The sequence below is a fragment of the Eumetopias jubatus genome, unplaced genomic scaffold (genome assembly GCF_037043125.1).
Source record: "Eumetopias jubatus isolate StellerSeaLion01/CBP00866 unplaced genomic scaffold, mEumJub1_p1.0 scaffold_7, whole genome shotgun sequence".
Taxonomy (NCBI): domain Eukaryota; kingdom Metazoa; phylum Chordata; class Mammalia; order Carnivora; family Otariidae; genus Eumetopias; species Eumetopias jubatus.
The window spans coordinates 75,280,921-75,303,850 of NW_028274813.1; the positions used below are offsets into that span (position 1 = coordinate 75,280,921).

At 37.0% G+C, this 22,930-nt stretch overlaps 1 protein-coding gene across 1 annotated transcript; it reads left to right on the plus strand.

Annotated features, from left to right (window-relative positions):
• The first annotated feature begins 8,215 nt into the window (after nucleotides 1–8,215).
• LOC114221411 (olfactory receptor 4F21-like) lies at nucleotides 8,216–9,160 on the plus strand. The gene has a single exon (XM_028119527.2). It carries the CDS (start codon nucleotides 8,225–8,227, stop codon nucleotides 9,158–9,160), a length of 936 nt encoding a protein of 311 aa, XP_027975328.2. The 5' UTR covers nucleotides 8,216–8,224.
• The last annotated feature ends 13,770 nt before the right edge of the window (nucleotides 9,161–22,930 follow it).

Below are 22,930 nucleotides of genomic sequence, written 5' to 3' on the forward strand. Positions count from 1 at the left end.
TTCTATATTTCCTTCTATATTTTTTTCTCCAAGATGTCCACAGATTAGGAAGAAAGCGTTTCAGACCAATGCTAACACTTTGTCCAAATTCGTTTATGAAGCCAACATAAATTTGACATGAAATCAGATAAAGACACAAAAAGGAAAAATTATAGGCCATTCATTCTCATAAACATACATGCAAAACTCCAAAACTATAGCAAAGAAACTGGAACAATATATAATAAGAATAAAATACTATGTCAAATTAATACCAGAAATGCAAGGTTGATTGGAAGTCAATCACTAGGTTAAAAAAGTGGGGGGGGGGGGTGGCAAATCATAGAAATATCTGAATGGATATAGAAAGAGCATTTGAAAAACTCCAATACACATTCATGATACAACTTAGAAAAGGAATTATAATGAAAATTACTTGAGCTAATAACATCTCCAGCACAAGTTGCCTAAAACTGGAAATGAGAAAAACATGCTTCCACTTAACACTAATATTTGGCATTTTATTGGAAGTCCTGACCAGTTAAGTCAGGCAAGAGCACTAAATAAAATGCATAAAAGATAGAAATGTGAATGAGGGCATGTGCGACATAATGGGGATTAAAAGGTGTACACACAGAAAAGAGACAGAAATAAATTTATTTTTCCTAGACAATATTTTTGTTTAAAAGTTACATATCCTTTCCTATAGACTCCTCAATCCAGGACCGTCTATCTACTTATAATAGCATTTAATATACAATATTGCCTGTTTCATTTGTTTTCCTAGATAAATGGTAAACTTCATGAGAATAGGAATTACTGAAGAGTAAAGAATAATATAAAGGCAGATGTAATAGCATTTTAGAAGCAAACAGGTAGGGATGCCTGGGTGGCTCAGTCATTAAGTGTCTGCCTTCGGCTCAGGTCATGATCCCAGGGTCCTGGGATCAAGTCCCACATTGGGTTCCTTGCTTGGCGGGGAACCTGCTTTTCCCTCTACCTGCTCTGCCTGCCACTCCCCCCTGCTTGTGATCTCTCTCTCTCTGACAAATAAAATTTAAAAAAAAAAAAAATTTTTTTAAAGAAGCAAATAGGTAGTAAGGAAAAATGAGCTACTTTTGAAACAAAGCCAAAAGTACCACAACAATGAAAAAATCAAAGGCTTCAAATGTTGTGAAATTTGCTATATAATAGGGAGGGAATTTCTAACACTGTACTTAGCCACAGGAGTGCACCACTCATGTCTCCCTTCAAGACAAAACTGGCTTCACAGAAAGAACTTAACTGACAGCTTTTAGCTGTTGCAATTCACAGAGGCCACAGTCTGCCCAGGCTTCTCCCCTCCAATGATGGACAACAGCGGGCATACCAGAGCCAGGACATTTCTGCCCCGTGTGGAATTCTTGTAATGGGCAATCTTTGCTCTGGAGCCTCCCATCAACCTGACCGAGGCTTTCTCAGAGCCACACTGCAGTCTGAGGCTACTCCACCCAATCTCCCCCCTTTCCCCTCTTTTTTCACAAGAGCCACATGGCATTTTGTTAGGAAGGCTTTCCCTACCACTACTGCTCTTATTCCCCTTCACAGACATTTCTGCCAAGAAATAGCATATAATTCTGCCATGGTCCCTGCTTCACAGAGTACCAGAACTGACACTAACATTTGTTTTTGAACACTTAAGTGTTCAAAATACTAAAAGGAATACTAGACTATAAGGGTTACCACCCAAAATTGTCCAGTCAAGCAGCAAACAAGTTTGCCTCAGACACCAGATCACCTACCCCACCCCCATTAAAATGCTATGATGACAGAATGTATTGTAAGTAAGGTAAATTATTGTCCTGGGAAAGTCAATACTATGAAATTAGGAATAAAAGGTAAAATGGTAAGACAAGTTGGTTTTTTATCTATTAATCATATTTGAACCAAAATATTCACATTTCTAAACAATTGGCGACAAAATGAATCACTTCTTCAGACTTTCGTCAAGTCAGTACAGATAATACATCATGCCGTTGCATAGTCACATTGCCTCACCCTTCCTTGTAGTTTATATTGCGGAGATGAGGAGGAGAACAAGTTGTCACTAGAGACTGTATCCTTAATTCTTTAATGCTGAACCTATTGCCTTCCCACTCTTTCATCAGGCCTGCCTGAAACAATAAATATTTGTGGATTCAACTTTGCAGAAAAAAGATCCTCAGGCTTTTGCAAGTTGTTTCTGCAGTTACCTCGTCTTGATCCTTCCTCGTCTACATAATTTACACTTCATAAACTAGACTGTATTCTTATCATTCTCAGACTCATTATATTCTCCTTCTTATTTTGTTATTCACTATTTTTCTAGATCTATGTATAGGGACTTAGTCAATATATTTGCCATAAAATGCTTTGTCACTTTAGCTAAAAAGCACTGGTGTTCTGGAGCTAATCCCTCCAGAAAATAGATTCACCTTAATTAATAACTTCTGGGTGTCCTTTAAATAGAAAATCATTTCTTCACAAAAACGATCCCAAATAACAGCTGTACAGATGAAAATCCAAGCAATCCTGCAGTAAAACCCTAGGTAGGATACTCTGTTTGCTTATTAAGTGGTTTGTGAAGACTGAAAAACACCATTTAGGTATATTTAACCAATGAACAATTTTTTTTTCAAAAAACAAAAATTCCTTTGTCTCTAGAATTCTATAATAGAATAATTTTAGGTATTAAAACTCCAAGTGACATTTTTTGAGCTTAAATTCACTCTATCCTTTAAGCTATCATATTTTTCAAATGCCAATTAATTATTTCTCAAAATTCTAAGTAGAATTAGCAGTTAAGAGTGTGTAGTGGTATTTAGTCTGTTACACGATATTGATGCCAAACAGATATAATCAGTGATTCATGATAATGATAACTTTAAACAATTCTATAATTTATAAAACATCTGTAATGTATAAATCTCTAATCTCAAATTTGAAAAAATACTGTCAAAACCACATAAGCCACATAATTACTACTCATCACACAGACTCTTTAATTTCTCTGTTACTCTGTTCTGCATCTCATGTAACTTGACCCTTGGGGAAAAAGCCAATGTTCATGAAACTCTTAATGTCTTTAGACAGCCAATAAGGGAATAGATATTAGTTATTAATACCCAGTCCTGTAATTGGTTTCATTCCTAATGGTAACAACTATTTATATGTCTTAATAAAGATGAATCTAAAAAAGAGTGAATGTCTCCATGTTTCTCGATCCCTTGAAGCTGCTGAGGGTGAAAACCAGAGCCTGTGCAGTAGGTGGAAACCCCATCTTTAATTCTCCAGGATCTGGTTCCATAATCATCTCCTTTTTTATGTTCCCCACAATTTACTTCTCTACCAGTCACCCTTTTCCTTTGTTAACTCACTTTATTTGAATGATTTTCATTCACATTGTTTTATATCCTTCTGGTCTTATTCTCAGAGTTAAAATTGTATGATAGATGAACATAAAATATTCTTCAAAGCTCTAGTATCTTTTTGAAAATAGTATGTGAAGTATATTGGGTCTCCCATCTTTTTCTCTGAATATTAGGATCATAAAAACAAAAAGCAATATCTATGTCTTTGCTCTTCTATTCCTACTGAAACATGAAAAAAAACATGCTAGCTTTCTTTCTGCCAGATTTATTCAACCACTGTTACCAGTCTGAAAACTCTAGGTCTGTTTCCTGAAAATCATCAAAATTATCATAATAGATAACACTTATTTAGTACTTAGTGTATGTCTAAGCACTTTCTGATGTTTTCTTGTTTCAACTCATTTAGTCCTCAAAACAACCATAAGAGATAGAGACTGTTAGTATCTGCCTTTAACAGATGGAGAAACGGACACATCTGGCCGCTGAGCAACTCACACAGAACACACAGCAGGTAAATGGGGGATCTGGGAATGCAAACAGTTTGGCCCTTTGTCTGTGCCCTTAAACACTGTGTTTTACTGTGTATTGGAAATGGCTCCTATATAGATGTTTCCATCCCCTCAGTTTATTTTGACACATTTGTTTCAAATTAGAAAAATAAATATTACCTCTAAAAATATAGCAAATCAAGTTGGGGGTAAACAAGAATAGCATTGTTTAAAATCCCACCACGTGTAGAAATTTGGGGTGAGTCTGATACATTTACTCATGCAAAATGCCATTCCCCCCAAAATAAGAGGATTTTTTCCTCTATATATGTTTCCTTGGCTTTGTGATACCTTTTCACACTAGTTAGATTTAATATTCATTTTTAAACCTGCTTTGTGTGAATGTATCCACTTATTTAATCACTATTAGTTTTAAACAATGTTTACAATTAGTTCACATTATTCAAAAGGTTCATAAGTAATATAAGGTTACAAATACATTGTTTTCATTTGTCTATTTCCTTTCAAAATCATTCCAATAGGATTAGTGAGGTTTTTTGGGGTTTGTTTTTTTTTTTTACTTTTATGACTCATTTGCCTTCTGGAATGATTGTACCACTTCACATTTCCCTTCAGCTGAGAATGAGAAGCACTGCTTCCCCAGTTCTCAGCAGCAACAGGCTTATTCATTCTATTGAGGAGAAAATAAAAAATGGAATCTACTTTCTGAATTTGGAGTAAATCTAGAAAGACCCCTTCAATCCCAACTTTTAAAATTAATTCATACATATTTTATTAAAACTGTATGATTTTACTTGTACATTTAAGCTGTCTAATCATCCAGAACTTACTTTAAACTTGCTATAAAATGTATAAGATACTTAAAATTTTATGTTCCCAATGTTGAAGTACATGTTTAACAACTATCAAATATTCTGAATTTATTTTTTATTTTAATTCCAGTGTAGCTAACATAGAGTGTTGTATTAGGTTGAATAACTCTTTATTACCTACATAATTGTGATGCCTTTTTATCATATACTAAATTCTCTCTTTGTATCACCTTCTTAACTGTTATGTTTATCTGTTCAACTTTAGTCAACTTAATTAGCTTAATTAGTATAGGTTTAGGATATATTCTAATATCTTTCATAAAAAGCATTCTCATTTCTTCTCCAATTTCCACTTCATTTCCTTTGCAAAATTTTCCGAGCTTTAAAATGGGTATTTGAATCACTTTTTAATGTTCTAAAAGATTTTCACTGGACTTTTAATGAGCACTGCAGTTACTGCACAGATTGGTCAGTGAGAATTGATATTTTTATTACATGGTGTCTTTTTCCTTCCATTTGCATGGTTCCATTTCCTATATCATACAGGGTTTCAAATGTTTCAGAAAAAATTATGTTTTTTCAGTAGAATACATACACTGAACATTTGGTTCATTTATAAATGAAGTTTCTCTTATCATATTTGACAGGTTTTTACTGACACTACATTTATTAAAAGGATCTTATTAAATTTAATATTTCTTAATATTTGTCTTAAGTTTTTGAGGTAGACAATTGTGTGATTTGTGAATGAATATATTTTGCTACCTTCCCGTCAGTAATACTATTTGATTTAATCATATTGACCATATCATATGATTGAAACAGTGCTGCAGGCTTCCTTCTTTATATTACTGATTTTGATATTTCATCTGTAATCAGATTTTAACTACTGGCTTAAAAATTCTATTAGAATCATATTAAAAATATTTCTTAATCTTTTCTAATTTACTAAGAGTTTTTATCAGGAATCAATTTTGAAACTTACCCAGTGTCTGTTTAGGACATTCATTCCCTATAATTTTCATGGAAATATCTTCTGAAAACAAATACTACTCCTCTCTTTTCAAAGTATTAGGAGATATATGCTGTGGGAGTTCAAGAATTTTCTCTTGACACACCCACTAGAGGCTTTAAGTAGGAAAGCCACATGATTGTATTTGACTTTTGATAGACACATCTCAAATCAAACTATAGAATGGACTGGACTTGCGGAAGAATGGAGCAGAAAGATCCCTGAGTACCCTTTTCAATTGTCAAGATGGGAAAATACATAGACTAGAAGCAGAATAAAATGACAAGAGAAATGGAGAGAAATTAATTAAGAAATATTTGACAATAAAATTTGTGCAACTAGGGTGGATATAGGGCATCTGGGAAAATGGTAATGATATTATTAAAACACTGGAGTGAAATATAATGAGTTCAGTTCTGACACATTAACTTGGAGGTGGAGGCCAGACTTGAATTTGTGTGAATTGCATACAGCTTTAAATATCTTGGTCTGGAGTCCAGTGATAAATCTACAGATAGAGAAGTGCCCATGTAGATACTACAAAACAGAAGGAAGGAGATCATTTGTGACTTTAGTTAAGTGACTCTACAGGCATCTTGGGTCCCAGATAAATTTTGAACTTTTCACTATTACTTTTAGTATATGGGTTTAGAATTTCATGGTTGCTTCACCTTTAGGCATAACATTAGCATCAAATGCAGGAAAAATGGACCAGGAAAATCCATCTGTACATGAAGATATGTCTTTTATTTGGGAAAGAAAACCCTCTACAGATGACATTGATTTACAACTCACTGAACACTTCTGGGCCCTGTGACTCATCTTACACCAACCCAGGGCCAATAAAAATGTAATTATAGTAACTGGTTTAGAAAAATCATGTAATATACTTTCAAGGTGGGATAGGGCTACGCCCTCCTAACTGAAGTGATTTCAGCTCACTACCTGAACAAACAGAATTTCTATTGGCAAGAAGTGGGAAGGGGAATGGCTTTAAAGAAGCCAAAGGCAGAAGTAATTACAGAAACAAGGGCATGATAAACAGTATCAAATCCTGCAGAAAGATCAAGGTAAATAATAACTAAAAGTGATTATTACATGAGGTATCTGGAATCCAAAGCTTCTTTCTAACAAACAGGAAATCTGTGGACACCATTTTTAGCTTATGAATGAACAGAAAGTATGGACCAGCTTGCCAATGAAGAGTTGGAGAGAGAAAAAATTGGAAAAGATACAGAGATTTGATTTTTTTCAAAAGAAAGTTCACTATGCTAATAATAGGTCATAATACTAATGCTATGCTTGTTATAGGTCAAGGAAATTTAAAGAGGAAGAAAAATAATTGATGGGTCTTGGGTAAGACCTGGGATATATTTGAAGGGGCTGTCCTTGAAGACCATAGTGCCATGATCTAGATCAGGAATTCTGGTGTCCTGCACCTGTAGATACAAATTCTGGCTCTGACAACTGATCCCTCTGGAATTCAGTTTCTCCACTGATAAAATGAATCTAATAAAACAGTTACTATCTTATGGAATTGTATAAAGTTAAAATGAGATAATGTGCTTAGTACAGTGGCTTGTAAGGAGGAATAAATAAGTGTTAATCTATTAATATTATCTTTGCTTAATAAATATTTCCTTACTAACAGGTATTTATTCTCTCATATCCAATATTTTATTTGATATAGAGATCTATGCATGTATCATGACAATATGTCTTGAACAAAGCATTATGAATAATTTCAATCTGAAGACCTGACATGCATGATAAATTGTACAAAAAAAAAAAAAACATGGATAAGGTGAAGCAAGGTGAAATTTATTAAAGAGTTTCAGCCTTAAGATGTCTATTTGACCAGTGAAATAAAATATCCAGCTGACAAGAATATGCAAGTTAGTATGTGAGCATTAATGTGAAAGTGACAGAAATGTTAGAGATTATTCGGTTGTGAGAATACCTACGTAAGTGGTCAGGGGAAATGTCTTGAGATCAGTGAAAGGAAAAAAAATGCCTGATAATGGAATAAGAAGGGAAATATCCCCAATTAATCTCCATCTAAAGTACTCAAATTTTTTTCTATTTTTATATAATCACTCCCCTGATAATTATAGTAATTCTATTTTCTTTGTATTTTTTCTTTTCCAATTATATGATTTCTAACTCTAGAATATGAACCATACAACAAACTAGCAGCATAAATAGGAAATCTGCATTTGATTTCTGGTTTGTTTGTTTGCTTGTTTGTTTTTGTTTGTTTGTTTTTTAGAGAGGGAAGGGAGAGGGGCAGAGGAAGAGGGAGAGGGAGAGAATCTCAAATAGGCTCCACACTGAGGACGGAGTCTGATGTGGGGCTTGATTTTACAGCCCTGACATCATGACCTAAGCCGAAATCAAGAGTTGGACACTTAACTGACTGAGCCACCCAGGCGCCCCAGAAAACCTACATTTGTACCATTGATTCTCACTCTTCTTTATTTTCTATCCTCAGGTGATTTGAAATCAGCTCTTCTGCCCAAGTCAATGGATGGACTAAATGATTCAGTGGTTTCCGAGTTTGTGTTGCTGGGACTCTCTAGTTCTTGGGAAACTAAAGTTTTTCTCATATTGATTTTTTCCTCAATCTATTTAGGGATCATCCTAGGAAATCTCTTCATTTTCTTTTTGGTAATTTTTGATTCTCACCTACATTCTCCTATGTACTTCCTGCTAGCCAACCTGTCACTCATTGATGTAGGGCTTTCCTCTACGACAGTCCCAAAGATGATTAGGGACCTTTTACATGATTACAAGATAATTTCTTTCCAAAGCTGCATGACACAGATATGCTTTATCCACATTTTGGGAGGAGTGGAGATGGTGTTACTCATAGCCATGGCATTTGACAGGTACACAGCAATCTGTAAGCCTCTTCACTACCTGAACATCATGAACCCTAAAATATGTGTTTCATTTGTAATTGCTGGCTGGGTAACTGGGGTGATCCATGCTATGTCTCAATTGGCTTTCATTATAAACTTGCCCTTTTGTGGTCCTAATGAAGTAGACAGCTTTTACTGTGACTTTCCCAGGATCATAAAACTCGCATGCACAGATGGAGACAAGTTTGAGTTTATTATTGCTGCCAACAGTGGCTTCATGAGCATGAGCACCTTCTTCTTGCTAATCCTTTCCTATATCTTCATTTTGGTCATTGTCTGGAAACGTTCTTCAGGAGACTTATCCAAAGCATTTGTCACTCTGTCAGCTCACATTACTGTGGTGGTTCTTTTTTTCACTCCATGCATGTTTCTCTATGTCTGGCCTTTCCCCACATCATCAATTGATAAATACCTGTTCATTGCTGACTTTGCTATTACCCCTGTCTTGAATCCTGCCATCTACACATTACGGAACAAAGACATAAAGGTAGCCATAAAAAGATTGGGCAAACAGGGACATTATGTCAAATTTTGCTGACTGAATCTGGCTTTAGAGTTCTAAAACTATATATCTATCAGCCTATTGAATATTTTCACGAGGTTTCTGATACTTAACACATCCAGATCTGGATATAACACCTACCTCACTGAATAGGTATCTACTTCTGTAGAGCATTTACTCATTACCTTTGCTACCATGGAAATTGTGAATCCACTACAATATGGGTTGTTTTAGCAGACAGCATCACTATCTACTAAATAATATTTATAACTGAAATTATGATCCTTTTGATAATAGAAGGATATAATTACCTCTCTTCCACTTCCCATAGGTTTGCAAATAAACTGCAAACTTGCTTTGGAGACTGTCAGGAATCATTATATCAAATATATGTAGGACTAGTAACTCTATCTAGTTACTCAGGTTGTACTCCCTCAGAAGAAGATCCAAAGACAAAAATTGATTGTCAGTAGTTTATTTGAAAGCTGATTTTTGGAAACATCATTAAGGATGTGGAAATTGAGACTAAGACATGAAAGATGCTTATGTTGATAAATGTAACAAAGTTCAAGCCTATGATGGTCCACTAAGGGACTCTATAAATTGTGGCTTAGAATTGCCTAATTGAAGGTAAAGGAAGCTGGAGAATTTTTTTTTTTTTCATTTTCATAGAGTGTGTTAACTCCTTAGTATGTCTAGACTTTCCCACACAGAATACTGTGCATTAAATGAAGCTGTCAGGTAGACTTTCGGGTATTGGCAGTAAAGAACCATCTCTTTGTTTGGAAACAATAAATGCCAAGATATATTCCACTTTTCAAAGACACTTAGTCTCTACTTAACATCACTTCATCCTGCTATAGATTTTTAAAGCAGTAGCTGGGTAAGATAATCCTGGGTTGAGAATCACTATTTTAAAAGTCATTATGGTTTTTCACTCAGTTCATACTTACAGACCTCATGTTATATGCTAATTTCAAGTGTTTGGTCTCTACTAAGTTCTAGCAACAAGCCAGAAATGTTTTTTCCTTTGTTTGTTTGTTTGTTTCCTTGTTTCTTTCTTTTCTTTTTCCTTCCTTCCTTCTTCTTCTTCTTCCTTCTTTTTCTTTTTGTTTTTAAATTCCCTTATTGAAGTATAATTAACATATAGTGTTATATTAGTTTCAGGTGTATTCAACATGATTCAACATCTCTGTGCATTACTCAGTGCTCACAACTATAAGTGTTAGCTACCATCTGTCACCAAGAAATGTTATGACCATCTTATTGACTATATTCTAGATGCTGTACTTTTCATCTCTGTGACTTATTTATTTTGTAACTACCTTATTCCCCTTTATTTTATTTCACCCATACACCCATCCACCACCCCTCTGGCAAACATCAGTTTGTTATCTGTATTTAAGAGTCTGGGTTTTTTTTTATTTGTTTCTCTCTCTCTCTTTTTTCTTTGTTCATTGCTTTATTTCTTAAATTCCACATATGAATGAAATCATGTTTTTCTTTCTCTGTCTGACTTATTTCATTTAGCACTGTACCTTCTAGGCCCATCCATATTGTTGCAAATGGCAACATCTCATTCCTGTTTTATGGCTGAGTATTATTCCAGTGTGTGTGTGTGTGTGTGTGTGTGTGTGTGTGTGTGTGTGTGTTATATACCACATCTTTATCCATTCATCTATTGATGGACATGGGTTGCTTCCATATCTTGGTTATTATAACTGATGTTGTAATAAACGTAGAGGTGCATATATCTTTTCAAATTAGTGTTACAGACGTGTTTTCTTATTGTAAGAAGGCTGCAGAGGATGGAAGAGCATTGTTTTAAATCATAAAGATCTACACTGAGATTCACCTACAGAAGCCAACAAATTCTCGAGAGTATCCATATGTGTCTCAGTAAATTCAAACACCACCACATCTACCCTAGACCACTGGCCTTCTAGAAGTTATCCCCAAGGAGCAAGTCCATGAATTTGGGGAAAATATATTTCCCACTCTCTGGCATACATGTAACTTATAAAAATGTCTAGAATTTTGCCACTTCTTTCTCACCAAGTCCAACAGCATTATACCATCACTGTAATGAATCTGGATAATGTCCTATGGAATAGAAAACTGGAGAGCTGATAGAACCCTGAGATAGAATAGTGAATGTATGTAGCTGCATCTGCCAGAAGAAAGCAAAATGCTTCTGAAAAATTTTGCTAATAACTTCTGGGGAAGATGGTAGAGTAGGAGGACACTAAACTTACCTTGTCCCATGGATACAACTAGATGACACTTACATAGGGCAAATAACCCAGAAAAGGACCCAAAGACTAGCTGAATGTACTCCACAAATGAAGGTAGAGAAAGGCTATACTGAAGAGGTTAGGAAGGATGAAGACTCAGTGGGAACCTAAACCCTACAAGTTTGACCACAAGAGGGAAAGAGTCATGGGTGTGGAGAGGGGCAAGAAACAGACTAGTATACCAGGGACTCTGCAAAAAGAAGAGAAATCCCAATAGCATATGGCTTTGAAAATCAGAGGGATTGAATTTCATGAATGCTTAGCACCAGTAACTTAAAACCTGGAACCTTAAAAATCAGCTGTCTCAACGATGTGGACAGAACTAGAGTGTATTATGCTAAGTGAAATAAGTCAGTCAGAGAAGACAAATACCATATGATTTCACTCATATGTAGAATTTAAGAAACAGAACAGATGAACATAGGGGAAGGGAAGGAAAAGTAAAACAAGAGGAAAACAGAGAGGGAGGCAAACCATATGAGATTCTTAACTACAGGGAACAAACTGAGGGTTGCTGGAAGGAAGGTGGGTGGGGGGAATGGGGCAACTGGGTTATGGGCATTAAGCAGAGCACTTGAAGTAATGAGCACTGGGGGTTGTATACAACTGATGAATTACTAAACTCTACCTTTGAAACTAATGATACACTATATGTTAATTAAATTGAATTTAAGTACAAAATTAAAAAAAAAATCAGCAGGCTCAGCTCTTAGAGAGCCCAGAGGGCAATAGGACCCTGAGACTTTGACCTTAAAGAGATAGCACAGCCAACAGCCCACAGAGATACAGCTTGGAAGCAACAGTTTGAAAGGTGTCTGGAGCTTATGGGAGGAAGAGTTAGTTACTAATCTCAGAATTCTCTGAGGGACTTCTCTAGGAATAAAGAAGATAGCAAGTGCCATTTCCCTTCCCCACCCCTCATCATAAACACACAACCATGTGCAGGAACCACCACTGCTCCAGCATTTCCTACCTAACTTGCTTACACTACGCCCCACCCCTCAAGCCAGACCTGTCACAGTATGGGTGCTGCAGTTCCCGCCCCCCCAAGACACGCACAAACCTTGCCAACACTGCACCTCCCCAGCTCCTGCAGAGAATGCCCACACCTTGTTAAAACTGCACCCCCAGCCAGCATATGCTTTGCAAAGTAACCTGGCTGGCCCAGTCTCCACAGCAGCTATGCATTCCCTGTGGAGGAAGAACAGCGCACACAGCTTGCAGCACCATAACACCCCCCACTGCCAACCAGTTTCTTCACCAGCTGGGTGTCCTCTGTGAGGTGGGCCAGCACCACCTAGGTAAAAATGCAAGTCAAACCCACTACTTGCAAGAGCAAGAGATGTAGGTGACTTTCCCAGCACACAGAAACAGACAGAGTATTAGGCAAAATGAGGAGTTAAAGGAAAACGTCATAAATGAAAGAATAGGACAAAGCCACAGCAGGAGACCTAAGTGAAAGAGATGTAATTAACATGCTGATAGAGAATTTAAGGTAATGATCATAAAGACACTCACTGGACTTGATAGTGGAGGACATTTGTGAGACCCTTAAGAAAGAGATAGGAAATGTATCATAAAAACAATGCTGTATATACATTCCAGATTACCACAAAAATATTTCCAGGTTTTTAACTGACATGAATTCTCAAATTAGCACTTTAAATGACCTCTTTCTCCTTTAGTGATTGCTTTAAACTCCTGAACTGGAAGAAAATTATCAAAGGTCAACTATCAAAGGTCTTTTATTCAGACTTCTCTTTCTCATTATAATATTAACCTTATTTATTGTCATTTCCCGTGTCTCCTTGCCTAGTGCCAAGACTCCTTTACTGCCATAACTTCCAGCTGACAGATGATCCTTTCTACTCAAGGAGGCTCATATATGAAAACTGCCTTCCCCTTTTGTAACTCCCCTTTATGATCCCCAACTAACCAATATTGACCTATAGGTAGGGACATCTCTATGCCCCTATTCAGCAGGAAGAAGTTTCAGAAGATGAGACCTTCTACCTTCAACAACTTTAAAGATTTAAGGGTCAAAATTGTTCAGGGCGGGGGGGGGGGCGTGGAATGATGAGAGAGCAGAAGGCAAACTGAGGACAAAACATAAGCTGACACCCTGCAACCTCCCCCACCCCCATTCCTGGGTGGGATTTGTCTGACATTCTTCCAGGAAGCTCCCAACTATCTTAATGTTAATGCCTTGCTAGAGAGAAGGCCTCCAGTATCTTTAGGTCGTCTTTAGCATATGAAAGTTCTTTTGAAAACCTCCCTTTTTCCTTACCTTCCCCAACCCCATAGTATATAATCAATTGCTACTCACAACCCCAGTGTGGCTCTTTCTGCCCACAGGTCCTGTCCCTATGTTTTAATAAAACCACCTTTTTGCACCAAAAAAAAAGTAAAAAAGAACCTATCAGAGATGAAGAACACAATAAATGAATAAATGAAATTTAAAATACACTTGATAGAGTAAATAGCAGGCTGTAAGAAGAGGAATGAATTAATGAGCTAGAACAGTGTAATGGAAAATAATCAAACTGAACAAATGAGAGAAAAAAGAATTATGCAAAACAAGAATGGACTTAGGGAATGCAATGACTCCATCAAGCATAACATTTGTATTATGGGGATCCCAGAGGGGAAAAGAGAGAAAGGGGAGCAGAAAATTTATTTGAAGAAATAATAGATGACAATTTCCTAATCTGAAGAAGGAAAGATATCCAGATCCAAGAGGCACAGAGAAGCCTCAAAGAAATCAAACCAAGGAGGTTCACAGAAAGACACATAGTAATCAAAATAGCAAAAAGTGATAAAGAAAAATAACTTAAAGCACAAAAAGAAAAGAGACAGTACATACAAGGGATCCCCCATAAGGTTATCAGCTGATGTCTCAGCAGAAACTTGGCAGGCTAAAAAGGAGGGGATAATATATTCAAAAGGCTAAAGGAAAAAAATCTACAGACAAGAATACTCTTTCTAGCGAGGCTATCATACAGAATAGAAAGAAATAAAGAGTTTCTCAGACAGGGGCACCTGGGTGGCTCACTCAGTTGAGTGTCTGATCTTGGTTTTGGCTCAGGCTGTGATGTCAAAGTCATGAGATCAGGCTCTGTACTAGGCTCCATGTGCAGTGGAGAGTCTGCTTGAGATTCTTCCTCTCTCTCTCACCCTCTCCCTCTGCCCCTCCCTGCTCTCTAAAATAAAATAAATCTTTAAAAGAAAAGAGCTTCTCAGACAAACAAAAACTATAGGAGTTCATGACCACTAAAACAGCCCTTATTTCTTTTTTTTAAATAATTTTTATTGTTATGTTAATCACCATACATTACATCATTAGTTTTTGATGTAGTGTTCCATGATTCATTGTTTGTGCATAACACCCAGTGCTCTACGTAGAATGTGCCCTCTTTAATACCCATCACCAGGCTAACCCATCCCCCCACCCCCCTCCCCTCTAGAACCCTCAGTTTGTTTTTCAGAGTCCATCGTCTCTCATGGTTCATCTCCCCCTCCGACTTACTCCCCTTCATTCTTCCCCTCCTGCTATCTTCTTCTTCTTTTTTTTTCTTAACATATATTGCATTATTTGTTTCAGAAGTACAGATCCGTGATTCGTCAGTCTTGTACAATTCACAGTGCTCACCATAGCACATACCCTCCCCAATGTCTATCACCCAGCCACCCAATCCCACCACTCCAGCAACCCTCAGTTTGTTTCCTGAGATTGAGAATTCCTCATATCAGTGAGGTCATATGATACATGTCTTTCTCTGATTGACTTATTTCACTCAGCATAACACCCTCCAGTTCCATCCACGTCGTTGCAAATGGCAAGATCTCATTCCTTTTGATAAACAGCCCTTATTTCTTAAAGGGGACTCTCTGAGTGAAAAGGAAAGACCATAACTGAGAGTATGAAAAGAAGTAAACAGTAAAAATAAGTATATCTATAAAAATCAGTCAAGGGATTCACAAAATAAAAGGAAGTAAAAATGACATGATATACCTAAATGTGGGAGAGAGAGGAGTAAAGAATAGGTTCAAACTTAAGCGACTATCAACTTAATGTAGATTGCTATTTGCAGAAGATGTTATATACAAACCTAACAGTAACCACAAATCAAAAACCACTAATAGATTTTTAAAAAGCTAAAAAATAAAAAGAATCCAAGTATATCACTAAAGAAAACCAGAAAACCATGAAATAAAGCAAGAGAAGAAAGGATCAGAGAAAAACTACAAAAACAACCACAAAACAAGTAACAAAATGGCAATAAATACACATCTAATCAATAATTACTTCAAATGTAAATGGACTAAATGCTCCAATCAAAAGACATAGGGTGACAGAGTGAGTAAAACAAGACCCAACTATATGCTACCTATAAGAGACTCATTTCAGATGTAAAGATGCCTGCAGATTGAAAGTGGCAATCCAACAAGAAGATATAATAATTGTAAATATGTATGCACCCAACATGGGAGACCCAAATACATAAAACAGTTAGTAACAAACATAAAGAAACTAATCAATAATAATACAATAATAGTAGGGGACTTTAATACCCCATTTACACTGATAAAGAGATCATCCAAAGAGAAAATCAACAAGGAAACAGTGGCTTTAAATGACACACAGGACCAGATGTATTTAACAGAAATGTTCAGAACATTCCATTTTTTATAAACTTTTTATTATGTTATGTTAGTCACCATACAGTACATCATTAGTTTTTGATGTAGTGTTCCATGATTCATTGTTTGCATATAACACCCCATGCTCCATGCAATACATGCCCTCCTTAATACAGCAGAAAACACATTCTTTTCAAGTGCACACAGAACATTCTCTAGAACAGGTCACGTATTAGCCCACAAAACAAGACTCAACAAACTCAAAATGATCAAAGTCATACCATGTATCTTTTCTCACCACAATACTAGGAAACCAGAAATCAACCATACACACACACACACACACAAACACACACACACACAAACACACACGCACACACATAAATCTGGAGAGACCACAAATACATGAAGGTTAAATAACATGTTACTAAACAATGAACAGGTCAACCAAGAAACCAATAAAGAAATCAAAAAGTACATGGGAACAAATGAAAATGAAAACACAACAGTCTAAAACTTTTGAGATGCAGCAGAAGCAATTCTAAGAGGAAAGTTTATAGCAATACAGGCCTATCTCAAGAAGCAAGAAAAATATATAACCTAAAGACTTAAGTAAACAAAATCACAAATGAAAAAGCAGAAATAACACACCCCCCACAGAAATACAAACAACTGTAGTAAGAGGACTATATAAAAAAATATATGTCAACAAATTGAACAACCTGGAAGAAATAGATAAATTCCTAGAAGCATATACCCTACCAAAATTGAAGCAGGAAGAAATAAAAAATTTTAATGGACTGATTACCAGCAAAGAGACTGAATCAGTAATCATGAAGGGGCACATACACCCTGAGGTTTCTAGCAACATTATCAACAGTAGCCAATTATGGAAAGAGCCCAAATGTCCATCGACTGATGAAGAGATAAAGAAGTGAAGATCAGTTGATGGACATTTGGGCTCTTTCCATAATTTGGCTATTTGATAATTTGGCTTTCCATAATTTGGCTAAAATATTTCACTTTATATATATATTACTCAGCCATCAAAAAGAATGAAATCTTGCCATTCGCAATAACATGGATAGAACTAGAGAGGGTTATGTTAAGTGAAATAAGTCAGTCAGAGAAAGACAAATACCATATAATTTCACTTATATGTGGAATTTAAGAAACAAAACACAAGAACATAGGGGAAAGAAAAAAGAGGGAAAAAAAGGGAGGGAGGCAAACCATAAGAGACTCTTAAACTATAGAGAACAAACTAAGGGTTGCTGGAGAAGAGATGGGCAGGAGGATGGGATAAATGGGTGACAGATATTAAGAAGGGCACTTGTTGTGAGGAACACTAGGTGTTATATGTAAGTGATGAATCATTAAATTCTACTCCTGAAACTAATATTACATTATATGTTAACTAACTAGAATTTAAATAAAAAATTAAAACATTAAAAAAAAGAGAGACAGAGATTGAATTTTGAATCAGTAATCAAAAAAGTCCCAACAAACGAAAGTGCAGGACCAGATGGCTTCCCAGGCAAATTCTATTACACATTTATTTTTTACTTTTTTTAAACATTTTTTTAAAGATTTTATTTATTTATTTGTCAGAGAGAGAGAGAACACAAGCAGGGGGAGTGGCAGACAGAGGGAGAAGCAGGTTCCCTGCTGAACAGAGAGCCCGATGTGGGCCTTGATCCCAGGATACCAGGATCATGACCTGAGCAGAAGGCAGACACTTAACCAAATGAGCTGCCCAGGCATCCCTCTACTACACATTTAAAGAACAGTTAATACCCATTCTGCTCAAACTATTCCAAAAAACAAAAAAGGGAGGGAAACTTCCATATACATTCTATGAGACTAGCATTAACCTGATACCAAAACCAGATAAAGACATCACACAAAAAAAGAGAACTACAGGCCAATATCTCTGAGGAACATAGATACAAACATTCTAAACAAAATACTAACAGACCGAATGCAAAAATACATTTAAAAAAAATCATTCACCACAATGAAGTGCCAGGATGCAAGGATGGTTTATTTTTTATTTTTTTTTTAATTTTTTATTGTTATGTTAATCACCATATATTACATCATTAGTTTTTGGTGCAGTGTTCCATGATTCATTGTTTGTTCATAACACCCAGTGCTCCATGCAGAACGTGCCCTCCTCAATACCCATCACCAGGCTAACCCATCCCCCTACCCCCCTCCCCTCTAGAACCCTCAGTTTGTTTTTCAGAGTCCATCATCTCTCATGGTTCGTCTCCCCCTCTGACATACTCCCCTTTTCTTCCTCTCCTGTTATCTTCTTCTTTTTCTTTTTTCTTAAAATATGTTGCGTTATTTGTTTCCGAAGTACAGATCTGTGATTCAACAGTCTTGCACAATTCACAGCGCTCACCATAGCACATACCCTCCCCAATATCTATCACCCAGCCACCCCATCCCTCCCACCCCCAACCACTCCAGTAACACTCAGATTCTTTCCTGAGATTAAGAATTCCTCATATCAGTGAGGTCATGTGATACATGTCTTTCTCTGATTGACTTATTTCACTCAGCATAACACCCTCCAGTTCCATCCACGTCGTTGCAAATGGCAAGATCTCATTCCTTTTGATGGCTACATAATATTCCATTGTGTATATATACCACATCTTCTTTATCCATTCATCTGTCGATGGGCATCTTGGCTCTTTCCACAGTTTGGCTATGGTGGACATTGCTGCTATAAACATTGGGGTACACGTACCCCTTCGGGTCCCTACATTTGTATCTTTGTGGTAAATACCCAGTAGTGCAATTGCTGGATCGAACGGTAGCTCTAATTTCAACTGTTTGAGGAATCTCCATACTGTTTTCCAGAGGGGTTGCACCAGCTTGCATTCCCACCAACAGTGTAGGAGGGTTCCCCTTTCTCCACATCCCCGCCAACATCTGTCGTTCCCTGACTTGTTAATTTTAGCCAATCTGACGGGTGTGAGGTGGTATCTCATTGAGGTTTTGATTTGGATTTCCCTGATGCCAAGCGATGTTGAGCACTTTTTCATGTGCCTGTTGGCCATTTGGATGTCTTCTTTGGAGAAATGTCTGTTCATGTCTTCTGCCCATTTCTTGATTGGATTCTTTGTTCTTTGGGTGTTGAGTTTGATAAGTTCTTTATAGATTTTGGATACTAGCCCTTTATCTGATATGTCATTTGCGAATATTTTCTCCCATTCTGTCGGTTGTCTTTTGGTTTTGTGGACTGTTTCTTTTGCTGTGCAGAAGCTTTTTATCTTGATGAAATCCCAATAGTTCATTTTTGCCCTGGCTTCCCATGCCTTTGGCGATGTTTCTAGGAAGAAGTTGCTGCGGCTAAGGTCAAAAAGGTTGCTACCTGTGTTCTCCTTTAGGATTTGGATGGACTCCTGTCTCACGTTTAGGTCTTTCAGCCATTTGGAGTCTATTTTTGTGTGTGGTGTAAGGAAATGGTCCAGTTTCATTCTTCTGCATGTGGCTGTCCAATTTTCCCAACACCATTTGTTGAAGAGACTGTCTTTTTGCCATTGGACATTCTTTCCTGCTTTGTCAAAAATAAGTTGACCATAGAGTTGAGGGTCCATTTCTGGGCTCTCGATTCTGTTCCATTGATCTATGTGTCTGTTTTTGTGCCAGTACCATACTGTCTTGATGATGACAGCTTTGTAATAGAGCTGGAAGTCCGGAATTGTGATGCCGCCAGCTTTGCTTTTCTTTTTCAGTATTCCTCTGGCTATTCTGGGTCTCTTCTGGTTCCATACAAATTTTAGGATTATTTGTTCCATTTCTTTGAAAAAAGTGGATGGTATTTTGATGGGGATTGCATTGAATGTGTAGATTGCTCTAGGTAGCATTGACATCTTCACAATGTTGATTCTCCCAATCCATGAGCATGGAACGTTTTTCCATTTCTTTGTGTCTTCTTCAATTTCTTTCCTGAGTATTTTATAGTTTTCTGAGTACAGATCCTTTGCCTCTTTGGTTAGATTTATTCCTAGGTATCTAATGGTTTTGGGTGCAATTGTAAATGGGGTAGACTCCTTGATTTGTCTCTCTTCTGTCTTGTTCTTGGTGTATAGGAATGCCACTGATTTCTGTGCATTGATTTTATATCCCGCTACTTTACTGAATTCCTGTATGAGTTCTAGCAGTTTTGGGGTGGAGTCTTTTGGGTTTTCCACATACAGTATCATATCATCTGCAAAGAGTGAGAGTTTGACTTCCTCTTTGCCGATTTGGATGCCTTTGATTTCTTTTTGTTGTCTGATTGCTGTGGCTAGGACTTCTAATACTATGTTGAATAGCAGTGGTGAGAGTGGACATCCCTGCCGCGTTCCTGACCTTAGGGGAAAAGCTCTCAGCCTTTCCCCATTGAGAATGATATTCGCTGTAGGTTTTTCATAGATGGCTTTTATGATATTGAGGTATGTACCCTCTATCCCTATACTCTGAAGAGTTTTGATCAAGAAAGGATGTTGTACTTTGTCAAATGCTTTTTCTGCATCTATTGAGAGGATCATATGATTCTTGTTCTTTCTTTTGTTAATGTATTGTATCACGTTGATTGATTTGCGGATGTTGAACCAGCCTTGCAGCCCAGGAATAAATCCCACTTGGTCGTGGTGAATAATCCTTTTAATGTACTGTTGGATCCTATTGGCTAGTATTTTGGTGAGAATTTTTGCATCCATGTTCATCAAGGATATTGGTCTGTAATTCTCTTTTTTGATGGGGTCTTTGTCTGGTTTTGGGATCAAGGTAATGCTGGCCTCATAAAATGAGTTTGGAAGTTTCCCTTCCATTTCTATTTTTTGGAACAGTTTCAGGAGAATAGGTATTAATTCTTCTTGAAATGTCTGATAGAATTCCCCTGGGAAGCCATCTGGCCCTGGGCTTTTGTTTCTTGGGAGATTTTTGATGACTGTTTCAATTTCCTTAGTGGTTATAGGTCTGTTCAGGTTTTCTATTTCTTCCTGGTTCAATTTTGGTAGTTGATACATCTCTAGGAATGCACCCATTTCTTCCAGGTTATCTAATTTGTTGGCATAGAGTTGCTCATAATATGTTCTTATAATTGTTTGTATTTCTTTGGTGTTGCTTGTGATCTCTCCTCTTTCATTCATGATTTTGTTGATTTGGGTCATTTCTCTTTTCTTTTTGATCAGTCTGGCCAGGGGTTTATCAATCTTGTTAATTCTTTCAAAGAACCAGCTCCTAGTTTCATTGATCTGTTCTACTGTTCTTTTGGTTTCTAGTTCATTGATTTCTGCTCTGATCTTTATGATTTCTCTTCTCCTGCTGGGTTTAGGCTTTCTTTGCTGTTCTTTCCCCAGCTCCTTTAGGTGTAGGGTTAGGTTGTGTATTTGAGACCTTTCTTGTTTCTTGAGAAAGGCTTGTATTGCTATATACTTTCCTCTCAGGACTGCCTTTGCTGTATCCCAAAGATTTTGAACACTTGTGTTTTCATTTTCATTGGTTTCCATGAATTTTTTTAATTCTTCTTTAATTTCTTGGTTGACCCATTCATTCTTTAGTAGGATGCTCTTTAGCCTCCATGTATTTGAGTTCTTTCCGACTTTCCTCTTGTGGTTGAGTTCTAGTTTCAAAGCATTGTGGTCTGAAAATATGCAGGGAATGATCCCAATCTTTTGGTACCGATTGAGACCTGATTTGTGACCTAGGATGTGATCAATTCTGGAGAATGTTCCATGGGCACTAGAGAAGAATGTGTATTCCGTTGCTTTGGGATGGAATGTTCTGAATATGTCTGTGAAGTCCATTTGGTCCAGTGTGTCATTTAAAGTCTTTATTTCCTTGTTGATCTTTTGCTTAGATGATCTGTCCATTTCAGTCAGGGGGGTGTTAAAGTCCCCCACTATTATTGTATTGTTGTCAATGTGTTTCTTTGCTTTTGTTATTAATTGCCTTATATAATTGGCTGCTCCCATGTTCGGGGCATAGATATTTACAATTGTTAGATCTTCTTGTTGGATAGACCCTTTAAGTAGGATATAGTGTCCTTCCTCATCTCTTATTACAGTCTTTGTTTTAAAATCTAGTTTGTCTGATATAAGGATTGCCACCCCAGCTTTCTTTTGGTGTCCATTAGCATGGTAAATGGTTTTCCACCCCCTCACTTTCAATCTGGGGGTGTCTTTGGGTGTAAAATGAGTCTCTTGCAGACAGCATATTGATGGGTCTTGTTTTTTAATCCAATCTGATAGCCTGTGTCTTTTGATTGGGGCATTTAGCCCATTTACATTCAGGGTAACTATTGAAAGGTATGAATTTAGTGCCATTGTATTACCTGTAAGGTGACTGTTAACTGTCTGTTGTCTGTGTTCGTTTCTGCTCTTTGCTGTTTTTAGGTTCTCTCTTTGCTTAGAGGACCCCTCTCAATATTTCTTGGAGGGCTGGTTTCGTGTTTGCAAATTCCTTTAGTTTTTGTTTGTTCTGGAAGCTTTTTATCTCTCCTTCTATTTTCAATGATAGCCTAGCTGGATATAGTATTCTTGGCTGCATATTTTTCTCGTTTAGTGCTCTGAAGATATCTTGCCAGTCCTTTCTGGCCTGCCAGGTCTCTGTGGATAGGTCTGTTGCCAATCTAATGTTTCGACCATTGTAGGTTACATATCTCTTCTCCCGAGCTGCTTTCAGGATTTTCTCTTTGTCTCTGAGACTCGTAAGTTTTACTATTAGATGTCGGGGTGTTGACCTATTTTTATTGATTTTGAGAGGGGTTCTCTGTGCCTCCTGGATTTTAATGCCTGTTTCCTTCCTCACATTAGGGAAGTTCTCTGCTATAATTTGCTCCAATATACCTTCTGCCCCTCTCTCTCTC

Coding starts and splice junctions, on each gene's coding strand:
- LOC114221411 (XM_028119527.2), top strand. CDS start 8,225: ATGGATGGACTAAATGATTCAGTGGTTTCCGAGTTTGTGTTGCTGGGA.